We start from the raw sequence: 13,240 nt of genomic DNA on the forward strand, positions 1-13,240 counted from the left end.
TCCTTTTACCTTTAGGATTGATCTCATGCTCCAGCGACACCTGCTACCCCTTAAACAGACCAAAGCTGACTAGAAGAGTTTGCCAAAATTGCTTCCTGAGTTTTAGAAGAGCTACAAGAAGTATATAACCGCCAGAATTAGATTCAGAAATCTTCATATTTTTAGATGGAAAACTAAACCAAACAATTAAAAAAAAATACTTCAGGGTAGATAATAGGTAGAACTATATTTCTCATAAAAGAGAAGAAAACTATAGCCAAAAAAACACTATTCCTGGTTTTTAAAGAATGTGTTAGTGACATTTAAAGAAAGAAATGTTGTTATAAACAGAGTAGATCAAAAAAATATTTCCAAAAGTACAAATCACAGAGCACTACCCCACAATTTGCTAATGCTACTCTTGGTTGCTAAAACACTTAAATATTATATCTGCTTATTTGCTGAATAGCTCAGCTACTTTACCAGTCTGTGTGTTTCCTCCTGACCTTAAATAAGAATTAAAATGTCAACCCATCTTTTGTGAGAGCAGTGGAGATAGAACACCTCCAAAGCACTGCTGAGGTACAAAAGAAATGAGCTTCCCACCATGTGAAATCACGGAGATCCACATGGAAAAGAAAGTTTAATTCTGATTTACAGGCAATTCGGCAACATCAGACAAATATCCACATGGCCCCTCTCCCTCTCCTGTCCTAGAAGTGAATTTGCTTTCTCTTTGCCAGTTAGCTTCATGACCATGTGTACCTCCCAGAAGTGCCCTGCCATAGGTGCTCACAGAGGCCAGCGCCACATAATGAGAAGTGATGTCGTTGTTGCCCCACAAAGAAGCTCCTTTGAACATACGTTTTTATAGGCTTGCCAAATTTTTAATGCCAGTAAAACCAAGAGTCTGGAGGAATTTTAAGTTATAGTAAAATGACTTTTTATCTTTAGAATGTTCCAGGAAGCATCAAGTGAATGTAATATATTCTTTTCTTTTCTTTTTAACTACAGCATGTTTTGGTAACAAGAGAAACAACAACACAACAAAAAATATTCAATAAAGAACTCTGTGTTCTGAAACTGGAGCGGCAGAGGGAGGCATCACACTGAAGCTCTAATTGGCAACTACGAAACAGTTTGATTTGATAGAGTTAAGTTGAAAATGATAAAGGGACTCATTACCCTTTCAGTTAGCTATGAAAAACACCAAAGAAATTCTCATAAAAGTTCAAATCAAGCACTATCAAACAGCATACCTTTTGGATACACAGAAATATGAAAAAAGTTTAAGGAAAACCCAAAGATACCCATGAAGTAAGTCTCAGGGAAAGAAGGCTGTAAGATCAGAGAGGCCCACCTGGGGGTTTCAAAGATATGGGCAATGGGTAATTTCTTGGGCTGCGCATCAGGCCCACAGGTGTTCATTTTATTATTACCCTTTATAACACAAATTTATTATATCCTTCTTTAAAACATATATGAAACATGGCACAGTAAAAGATGAAAAACACAAGGGGTGAGTAAAGAGGTAGCTAGAGATATGGAAGGGTACCATACTCAAAACTTAATTATCAGTAACATAAACACATTTCCAGATAGAAAGAACCAGAGTTACTCTCTAAGTAAAGTGGGATTAACTTAAGGCAAAGTAACAATCACCATGTGTGCTCACGAGATGATCAGGCTCTAGGTGAATGTGAGTCTGAAATCCTGTCTAATATGAAGGACTACAAAAGAGCTTTGAACCAAAGGTGACTGACAAATACACACATCTATTATAGATTGATTATTATTTTCCTCAAATATATGAAGCCTATTTCACACTGGCCTAACGACTTAAGGGAGAAAAATCTTTAACTTCATAGGCTCCAATCAAGACACAGGGTATAGAATACAAAGAAGGAAATGTTCCCCATAGCAGGACTGGTTGTTTATGGAAATTATTTGCATATATTCTAATTACCTCCCTATCAAGCTTAAATTAGCAACACATTCACTCTTCCCACAGGAGGGCCTGATGTGCCTTTGTTTGTGCATTTTAAAATATTATTTTATTTTAACATGTATGGGTATTTTGCCTATAAGTATGTATGTTTACCATGTGCATGTCTGGTGCCCAGGAAGGCCAGAAGAGTACTGAGCCACCATGTGGTTGCTGGCTATCAAATCCGAGATCTCTAGAAAAGCAGCCAATACTTTTAACTGCTGAGCCATCTTGCCAGCCTCAGTTTGCACATATCTTAACTATGTCCATCAGCCTCAAGAAAGCACTTCTACAAGGCCTGGAAAATGTGCAATTATACTTTAGCAGGTAAAAATATATTGGCCTTTCCCCTCCCTCTAAAAGCATATAGAAAATTAATTCTTTTCAGCTGGCTCATCAGGGGACAAAAACTTGCTTTGTGTTAAATGTACAGTTTGTAGACTGGGCTTTGTCAGCATCTCTTGATCTGGGGAGTGGGATATGGCAGGCAGGTGTTGCAAACATGTTTAAGGCCACACTGTCCCTATACAAGGCTGGATACGGAAGCTGTCTTCTGGGAACCATTTAAACTGTCTCTAACTAAATCTTATTCCTGGACATTCATTAACCAAATTTTCAACCTATGGTATTTGCTTTTTAGAACACATGGGGATATTTTATGTGACATTTCATTTTGCTCAAAGAGTAGTCAGCTCAAAAAAATTAGTTCTGGGCTAGAGAAATAGCTCAGTGGGTAAAGCGCTTGCTACTGAGTTTCGATCCCCAGAATCCACATAAAAGCCAGATGCAGTCAACTCCCTAATGGGTGATGGGAAGAAGACACAGCAAAAATCATGATGTTCATGGGGCAGCTAGCCTGGAGTATGCAGCAACATGAAGAATGAGACAAGCCCTGTCAAATGAGGAGGAAAGCAAGGACACCTGATGCTGTTTTCTAATCTTCACATATACACATCTGTAATCATATCCATGTTCACATGTGGGGGAAGAGGAAGAAAGAGAGAATTCTGCTAAGATAATACAAAATCTACATAGGTGTATCAAATCTCTAGCCCCCTCTCTGGTTCTCAGTGACCTGTGATTTATCCAGTTATTTATCAAATAAATGGAGGAAAAAAAATTTCCAACCTAGGAAGAGAGGAAAGCACTTTAGTATCTGATTGGGAGTTTCCTGTTAAGTTTACAAAGATGTAAACTGCATGGTACTAGCACAGCACAAGGAAGGACCAAATACATTGGAGGAAACTCTTCAAGAGAATTCATATTTGAGAAAGACCTTAAGTATGGGTTACCAGAACAATGCATTTCCAAGAAAAATGCAATAGTGAGGGCAAGTTATGGGCTGAGGGTAGGGGGGTGGGGAGAGGGAGGTCCCCTTGCAAATACTATTCAAAAGACAAGGACTTGGGACATTGGCAATGAGTATAGGTAATGAGAATAAGTTGAAAATGATACTTGAGCATTCGCTCTAAACTGTTAGAGTGAGTGGGAACTTGCTGGTGGCCATGTCAGAGGAACAGTAGATGGCAGAAGAGTTTAGGGTGTCAGTCCACCAGGAGGAAAATCCATGATCAATCTCAGATAGGCAAGGCCCTGAGACCACAGATCCTGGAATGTCTTTTGCTTCTGCTATGTCTTCACGTTTGCCGCTGCCATCTTTCTCTGGTATCTGGTATAATGTGAATGGGTGTGGAGATCCCCACTGCCTGTAATGTAGCATGCTTATCTCATGGAAACATCACATTCTACTGGTCATTTTTACATGTGGACTATTATGAAGATGATTTCTTCCTAAGCTGTACTGTCTAACTGATAATAATAATGTTAATCTAAATACAGTTTTGATGATTAAAATTAAAGTAAGCAAGCGTTACATAGCTAGAACTCATAAGTTACTACTGAGGAGCCACATAGACTGTGGCTTAGGTTAATAATTAAGGAAAATAATTGAGTCCCATTAACCCAGTTAATTTAAATTCTTCTAATCTTAATGTTGAGAGATGTGTTTACAGGTTTTGGAGTGCATAATAACAGAAACAAAGCTTTGAAAATAATTTAAAGTTAGACTAAGATGTTTTTGTGAAATAGCTTTGAGGTGAAAAACTCAAGAAGACAATCTAAAGTTTTAGAAAGGCACATAGTTGAATGAGGAACTTGTTAAGATCAGAGAACAAGAACAAAGCAGCCCAATTATCATTAGCTGATGTGCCTTTCTTGCTAGAATTGGTTGATGACCAAAGGTGATGACTAATTCCTTGCACCCATTTCTACCCTCAATCTCCTGATATAAGAAACTGTTGATGAGTGGGTATGCACCCTAAAGATTTAAAGTAGAGCTGACTAATTCTTTCTCATACATAAAAGTTTAGATTTGTGATTCTTTTAAGATTTCTTATAAGATTACCTTTTGAGTGATTGGTCCTTTCTTTGTAACTTCAAAATACAGCCTGCCAGTAAAAGAATACCTTGCTTACTTACACTCTGTTCATCTACAACAAGTTGCTTGGGTATGAATGTAAATGGGTTCTTGGGATAATTTCTTTTTCACCTGAAATACCCAGTATGTTTAATCATGTAAGGAATATAGAAAACACGCTATTTTTTACTTGTATTCATTGTAATCATTCACTTGAAAAACAGAATGTTGCCTGAAGGATTTTGCTTGAGTATATAAGCTGTAAGGGAAAGAATAAAGACAGAGTTAAGATGATTAGAAGGAAAACATCAAGAATGAGAGAATTAGGGGGAAAACATCAAGAGAAACAGAAGGGACATTTCTAGATTGTGATAAGAACAGAGAATGAGCCGGGCGTTGGTGGCACACGCCTTTAATCCCAGCACTCGGGAGGCAGAGCCAGGCGGATCTCTGTGAGTTCGAGGCCAGCCTGGGCTACCAAGTGAGCTCCAGGAGAGGCACAAAGCTACACAGAGAAACGCTGTCTCGAAAAAAACCAAAAAAAAAAAAAAAAAAGAACAGAGAATGGAGAATATAAAGAAGAGTAATGAAAGGGGCTGAAGGAAACCACCAAAAGAGTATGTGAGTGTTTTTTCCCTAACCCTCTCAGTCCCCCAGGAAATGACAGCAACTTTTCCCATTAGGTTAGGTAACTGGCATCCATCTTTCATATCTGAAGGTAACCCAGTGGTGGGAGGGAGGGAGGGAAGGAGGGAGGGAGACAGACAGAGACAGAGACAGAGTTCCCTCAATAAAAGGGTAAAAGTAGTGAGCATAACATATACAGAATATGAAAAGGCTGATTTCATAGAAACTGAGAGTGGCTCAAATGCTTCCTAAGGCTGGGTAGAAGAACATGGTTTGGGCTTAGGAACATATACAGCAGACAGATGGCAGGAATAAAAGTAAGTTCTATTGCCCACCAGAGTAAATATAGCTACCCATAATCTATTGTATATTTCAAAATAGCTGCAAGAGAGTATTTTAGATATTCTGTGAACAAAGAAATAATAAACTTAAGTGATAGATATGCTAATTGGCCATATTTGATCAGTATATGCACAGATAAAATGAAACATCACAGTGTACACTATTCATGTATATAATTATATGTCAACCAAAAGTAAAAGCCAGACATGGTGGAATACACCGGTAACTCCAGCAATGGAGAGGCTGAGGTACAAGAATAGAGAATTTGAAGCTAACCTGGGCAACAAAAAAGTAAAGACAAAATAGTAGAGAACATGGAAATAATGTTAAGGGATACCTATTCTGATCTTAAGGGATACCTATTCTGATCTTATTTCAGCACATTTTTGAAAGATACTCAACCTTCAGTTTAAACAAGCAATAAATTCATCACAAAAACTTATATCAGTCTTGTTTAGGCTACTCTGATCCTGGCGTTAGTATAGTTCTTTTGGTCACATTTTCATCTTTGTCCTTTTTTGCTTTGGGCCACTGTCTTCTTTCCCAATTGCCCTTAGCTTAGGGCCATGGTTAGGTTATCAACTCAGCTGCAGGTGTGTTACAGAGAAAACTCTGATAGTAAATTGGAGGTGAACTGTTTATGAGATGATAGAAAAGGAAAGCCTGACTGGGGAAGGCTGGGGGGTGAGGAGTGTAAAAGCGGAAAAGTGGCTAAAAACCACAGTTCACAAGGCACACGCCTTTAATCCCAACACTCAGGAAGTAGAGGCAGGTGGATCTTTGAGTTTGTGGCCAGCCTGGTCTACAGAGAGAGTTCCACGATAGCCTGAGCTACACAGAGAAACACTGTCTCAAAAAAAACAGACAAAACAACAAAAAGCAGAGGCGGGGCGGGGGGGGGGGGGGTGGGGAGACCATAGTTCATAATACTGGTGACAATAATCCCAGGGGTCCTAAAGATGAGAACCCAGATGCCCTGATGGGAACTGAAGACTAACAGAGGAGCACCTTCATTTGTCACCACTCAAGTTCTTTAGACAAACTACGGCCAGAATTCACTAAAGGCCACATACAATAGCACATAATCTAGAAATTCCCTGTGTATAAAACTCAGTATTGTGTTACAAGTCAGGGTAATGGATAACCCAGATCAAGACAGAGACTAGGAGGGGTCACAGGGGCCTTTGGGGTGGCATTAAAGTTCAACTTTTTAAATCTGGGTACAAATTACATAAGGTAGGTTCACTTGGAAATAATTCATCAAGAAAGTGTAGTTATGATTTGTGTTTTCTGGATATGTGTATATTTTAATTAAAAAGTTAATTAAAAAGACACACCTAGAGTCTCTGCTATATAGACTTTAAAGTAGTTTATATCTAGATAAATAGATGAGTAAAAAGCAGCCTGTGGGCTCTAGCAACACCACCAGTCTGTCTGTGTCCTGATAAATGGCAGGGAGGGTGTCTTCATCCCTACAGGTATGAAGTAGACCTTCTTGGCTAGACCCAAAACTACACATCTGGATGCATACCTGCAATCTACAAAAACACTCACTGACCAACCCTTCGTGAAAACAGTTTTGTGAGGAAAGTGTGGCAAACATTTTATTTTACAGATAAGGAGTGGCAAGGGACAGTAAAGTGATACAGGACATTAGCAAAGCTAATAATCCAGGGAACCAGGACCAGATCTAGGCCAGTAGCTCTTCACACGGTCTTCTTCTTTAGAAGAAGGGGGACAGGAAGAATCTTGTTTCCATGTTATTATATGTACTGTCACGGGTCACCTCTAATGTTCCATGGAATAAGACAGGAGAGTGAGACTCACTACAAGACTTCAGTGAAGCTCATTTAAAACCATGCTTTAAGCATAGCTTTAAAAACAAACAGTGGCCAGGCGGTGGTGGCCCACGCCTTTAATCCCAGCACTCGGGAGGCAGAGGCAGGCAGATCTTTGTGAGTTCGAGGCCAGCCTGGACTACCAAGTGAGTCCCAGGAAAGGCGCAAAGCTACACAGAGAAACCCTGTCTGGGGGGAAAAAAAAAAAAGGAAAAAAAAAAAAAACCAACAGTGATGTTTTATAACTATCTACAGGAAGGCAAGAGTGCGAGCAGTGGGATACTGACAGACATCACAAGTATAAACTGCTGACTAAGGGCAGCAGCCTTTTCATGTCTTGAAAAAAAATGAAAAGAAGAAATTTCCCAATAAATGGAAATTCCACTTACCTAGAAGTGTCTGCTTATTTTGGGAGGAGTCAGACTCTGAGGAACATCTGCATGACCGGAGAACAATCACCCCACCGAGCACGCCATCTTCACTGGCAAGGAAAGGTGAACCTGGGCAGAAAAGACTGGTAGTCACCTCTCAGTCACTTTTATTTTCATTTTCAATTTCCATTTGGTTACAGGAACAAAAATGTGGCACCAACAAGAACGTGAAAGATGCCCAGTTTCTAACAGTCATTGTTCATACCTCATATACACTTGATGGCAAAGGCAGCTTCATGCCTGAACAGAAGCCATTTGGCAAAGGCAGTGTCAAACACTGCCAAGATGACATGACTGGGGAGAGCGTGTGCAGTACTGTATTTGGAATAGAACTGGAAACACCATCAGATTAAAGGACCAAAACAACGACAGACACACAAAAATGCTCAGTATCACCCTTTGATCAACTTTTGGGGATTCTGCACAAGGCTTGCCCTGCTGCCAGAGGCACACCACCAAACGCTTTGATTTACTACCTTAAATTCAATTTTAAACAATAAGCCACAAACTTTATTACAAACATTTAAAAATGTTCCTTATGGTTTACACAAATAAGGGTGAAGTCGAATTTCTATGATGTGAATCTGGTGGTTAGAAACAGCCCAGCCTCCTTGAGATCTCACACACTGAACCACTGTGAACATTAAGGACATTACATTTTAAAGCCCCTCATTTTCTTCCTCAAGGACATCTTCTTGAACATCTGGCATAACAAGTGAGCCCGTGGAGAACAAATGCAAAATTAACCCAACAACTATCAAAGGAAGCAGTAAAAATAAAACTAACCAAATTGGATTTGGGGGAAACTTCTGGGTAAATTTAGTAGATTAAATACATGCATTTATCTCCACGCCCTCCTTAAATCCCAGGGAATGTTGGGTGGAAAGGAAGCAGGGGTAAAAATGACCCAAAAGTTTAAGGGGGAAAAAAGGCAGATATTTAGGGAAGAAGAGATGGAGACGCAGCTATTTCCCTTACAGACCCAGTGTGCTCACCAGTTTTTATATCAAGTTAACCCAAGCTAGGGCCATCTAGGAAGAAGGATCTTAATAATAATAATAATTTTTAAAAAAGCATCCACAGGATTGGCTCGTAAGCAGGTCTGTAGGGCATTTTCTTGATTGAGATTGATGTGGGGGGGGGGGCAGATCACTGTGGTGATAGTCCTGGGTTCTATAGGAAAGCAGACTGAGCAAGCCATGAGGGGCAAGCCAGTAATCAGCATTCCTCCATGACCTCTGCATCAGCTCTTGCCTCCAGGTTCCTTCAATGATGGGCTGTGATGTGGAACAAGAGTTGATAAAAGACCTTTTCTCCCCTAGCAGTTTTTTGGTCATGGTGCTTTATCACAGCAATAGAAAGACTAAGAGACCCACAAAAGTTAAGTCTCAAGTTTCCAAGGAGTAGAGAACTTGTAGCAGAAGGAACCTTCAGAAAACCATCTAGTTGAGCTACAAAACTGAAAAGGATCAGAAATTGGAGGCTTGATTCTCCTCTGAAGGCAAAAGTACAAAGTAAAGATGAAATGGAGGTAGCTGGTTCAATGTCTGAAAGAATCCTCCAGAACAGTGGTCAGCAAATTATGACCTAAGAATTCAAAAACAAACAATTTTAATGGTTGGTTTTTAAAAAGTAAAAAAGTAAGAAAAGAAAGATTAGGGAGGAGAGAAAAAAGGGGGGCTGGGAGACAAACAGGTAGCAGGGATCACAATGAAGCTTGTGAAGCAAGCACTGTTTGTTCTCAGCCTTTTCCATAAAGCTTGCTGTTCTAGTTAGGATTACTATTGCTGTGATGAAACACATCACCTACTTGGGGAAGAAAGTTTATTTGGCTTACGCTTCTACATTATGGTTCATTGTCAACAGAAGTCAGGACAGGAACTCAAACAGGGCAGGAACCTGGAGGCAGGAGCTGATGCAGAGGCCCCAGGGGTGGGGGGTGGGGGGTGAGGAGGTGCTGCTTAGTAGCTTGTTCTCCATGGCTTGCCCAGCCTGATTTCTTAGAGAACCCAGGAACATCATCCATGGGTGGCTCCACCCACAGACTTGGTCTTGGATCATTAAAGAAATACATTCCAGGCTAGTCTGTTGACAGCCTGATCTTCTAGAGGTATTTTCTTAATTGAGGTTCCTGTCTCTCAGATGACTCCACTGTATCAAGCTGACATAAAACTAGTCAGCACACTTGCCAATCCATGATCTATGGTCCAGGAGTCATACTAGAACAAGAGATGTATCCCTAAACTTGCAGAGACTGGATAATTCCCTTCTTGCAAACCAACAGACACAGAGGAGAAACCTATTTGAGAGACACTAAAAAAAGCACTTGTCCTTGCCTTATGACAAGGGAAAAGGTGAGGAGGGGCAGGGAAGAGAAGGAATATGGGAAATGAGACTCCCTCCTCTATCTCTGTATTAACCACTTATCTTCTAGCAGCTAAAGAATGCCTGTCCAAAGCTACTTAAGATAAGAGTGCTTACTTTGGCTTAGAGTTCAAACCTTCTTGCCACATTTCTATCAGGAAAATAAACCATAATGTCAAATTAAAATTTGCTTTTACCTGACTCCTAATATTTTTTTCTTCCTAATTTGCTACACTCTACATCAAGGCATAAGTCTTTGGCCATGTATGATACAAACATCTTCCCCAATTTATTAACTACTTTGATTTTCCTTAGGATTCTTCATTTTTGGCTTATTTGTTTGGATGCTTATGCAGCTGATTTGTCAACTTTTTGGTTTAAGGCTTCTGTATTGTAAGTTTTACAGGAAAAGCCTTCACTTGTTAGAAATTATGAAAATGTTTTGCCCATGCCCATGTTTTCTACTACTTCTTTTACAATTACAGATTTTAATTTTAAGACTTCAAACTTCTGGAATTAATTTTGGGATAAAGATTGCTGTGGAGAACTTATTGCCCCTAAATAGTCAGCCAACTGTATAATAAAACTTTGGTGAAAAATTCGTTCCTTGTCTACTGACTTTAAAATGTCTTTTTTCTGACTTAAAATATATTTTAATTATATATTAATTTTCACATGTATTTGAACCTATAAATTTTTAAAATTATGAAAACTACTCTCCTCTAAATAGTGTATAAATTTACTTACAGTCTTGCAGCATATTCTATTTGATTGGACAAGTTTCTTCTCCATATTTTTATATGAATTAATCTTTTCTGCTTTCATATGTTTTTTTCAAAATAGCATTACTCAACAGTATTGCCTTTTATTCTTACTGAAAATTTTATTTGGACATAATTTAAATAAATTATGATTTTTGCCTATGATTCAAATATACTGATAAGATTTCCTTTGGTATATATTTGATACTTCTAATAAATTATGATTTTTGCCTATGATTCAAATATACTGATAAAATTTCCTTTAGTATATATTTGATACGTCTACTCTTAAGCTTTGATCAAATAGATGCAACTGTAGAATGTCCTGATATATAAACTTACTACAATTTTTTCCCCCAGTTCTTAGCCTCTCGATCTATCCTATGTAATTTACCACTATCCATATTTCTAAAACAAGCAAAAAAATTATGCTAAGTGATCTTCAGCTTGGTCTCACGAAACAGAACAAAACTCAAACACAACAAAATAAAAGTCCTCATGTTTCCAAAAGAGCTTGGGTGTCACGCTGTCTGTGAGTGAGGGTAAAGCACTGAATTGGAAAAGGGTTAATTTAACTAATCAAAAGTACATGAAAGACGTCTCTGACTCAGTATTTAAAACATGGAAAGCATTTTAAAACAATTCTGAAGGAACAGAGGCTTTGCTTATTATAGTCAAGATCCCATGTGTGTGCTAAACCTTATGTCCTTTATAATGTAGTTCAGGACTATGTCTCCCAGAACTCTGTGTTTATGAGCAATGTCTTTTACTTTAGGACCCAGGGGATGTGTTTTGTTTTATCATGGACTTGGTAAATAAAGTACAAATGTACAAATAAGGAAGATAAACACCTAGAAAAGTCTCTATCAATCTCTGCACAAAGATCTTAAATGGCACAGACTATTAAGAGCACTACACACCTTCTGGAGCTGCTGTTGTATGTTTTCCCTGTTTTGAGTTGTTTTCCTATACACCCATTTGCCCAGAGTACAAACTCTACTCACTTTCACTCTGTACCCTGTTTACTGCACATAAGCCCATAACATTGAAGAATAGTTAGTTACTCACAGCTCATTCAGCTTGGAGATGGTGAAATGTTAAAAAGGTTACATGGAAGAGTACCCAGTGGTCGTAATATTGTAGGTTCTCAATATCTGCTACAAGATTCCAGAGAATTACTGAAAGGCAGACCAGCAGGCATGGAAGCACCATGTCCCTGGTATAAACAGCACAAAGAGACACCTAGTTCTAGGCACAGAGAAGAGTTTTGTCATATCAATAAGTTTAGAACCAGTTTATCAAAAAAAGGAGGAGGAGACAAGTGTGGTGAGCAAAGGAACAATAATGTTGAAAGCACCCAACACTATGAAGGAAGAGGAAAACACACACACACACACACACATACACACACACACACACACACACACACACACACACACACACACACATACACACACTGACTGACTGACTGACTGGACTGAAAAGGTCAGAGGGAAATAGTTAGGATCTGATAGGTCAGAGTACTTTATTTTGCTGAAATCGGAGGAGCAAGAAACAAACAGAAATCTATGGTATAAGAGAAGCTTTGAAAGACTGATGGCTCCGAGGGTTAAGAAGGTGATATCACTTGCTTGACAAGCTGAGAACACACTAAGCAAATAATAAGGGACATCATTGTCTGTAGACGTTAGTTTTCCTATGTCCTGCAGCCACTCATTCACAAATAAACATACAGAGGATTTTATTAATTACAAACTGTTTTGTCTATGGTTCAGGCTTATTGCTAGCTAGCTATTACATCTTAAATTAACCCATTTTCTATTAATCTATGTATTGCCACAGGGCCATGGTGTTACCAATCTGTTGGCATCTTCTTGCTCCTTGGGCAACTGGGTCATGTCCACCCCGACTCCACCCTTCTCCCTGTCTCTCTGCTTGGATTTCCCACCTGGCTCTTATCCTGCCTTACCACAGGCCAAATCAGCTTTATTTATTAACCAATGGGAGCAACACATATTCACAGCATACAGAAAGACTGTCCCACAGCACTTGTCTAGTGGAATTCCAACCACATTTATCATTTTTCATTGTTGCAAAAAGTCAAGCAAGTGCTGCTGGACACAGTTCCCACAATGAGGAGCTTTGCATTATAAATGTTCCCTTCCCATTAGAAGTATCACATATGTAAACTGTTCTTTTTGTTTTAATCCTATATAATAAAAGGAAAGGGGTTACCAAAGGGTGATACATCACCTCAAAGAGTATATGCATAGCAATATTACTTCTCCTTCATTTATTCTTAAGGTATTTATTGAGTATTATTAGTTATTTACCCTATCTGGGTATTACTTACCCTACCCTGCTTTGTATAGATCAATAAAAACAAAATGAAACAGCTGGGGGCTGGGGGTGCATGCCTTTAATTCCACCACTTGGGAGGCAGAGGCAGGAGGATCTCTGTGAGTTCAAGGCCAGCGTGGTCTCCAGAGTGAGTT

At 39.1% G+C, this 13,240-nt stretch overlaps 1 protein-coding gene across 10 annotated transcripts in view; it reads right to left on the reverse strand.

Moving 5' to 3' along the window:
- The window catches only part of Tasp1 (taspase 1), a 250,756-nt gene that overhangs the window by 44,716 nt on the left and 192,800 nt on the right, over positions 1–13,240 (reverse strand). For 7 of the 10 annotated variants that reach the window (XR_003736073.2, XM_028883579.2, XM_028883576.2 and 4 more), the window contains one exon: positions 7,579–7,689. The exons of the other annotated variants lie outside the window; for them this stretch is intronic. Coding sequence is in view for 6 of the 7 variants with exons in the window: in XM_028883579.2 (XP_028739412.1) it covers positions 7,579–7,689 (111 nt within the window). In the remaining variant the exon portion in view is untranslated. The remainder of the gene's footprint in view (positions 1–7,578; positions 7,690–13,240) is intronic. 10 annotated transcript variants of the gene reach the window in all.

Source organism: Peromyscus leucopus, chromosome 4, assembly GCF_004664715.2.
Source record: "Peromyscus leucopus breed LL Stock chromosome 4, UCI_PerLeu_2.1, whole genome shotgun sequence".
Classification (NCBI taxonomy): domain Eukaryota; kingdom Metazoa; phylum Chordata; class Mammalia; order Rodentia; family Cricetidae; genus Peromyscus; species Peromyscus leucopus.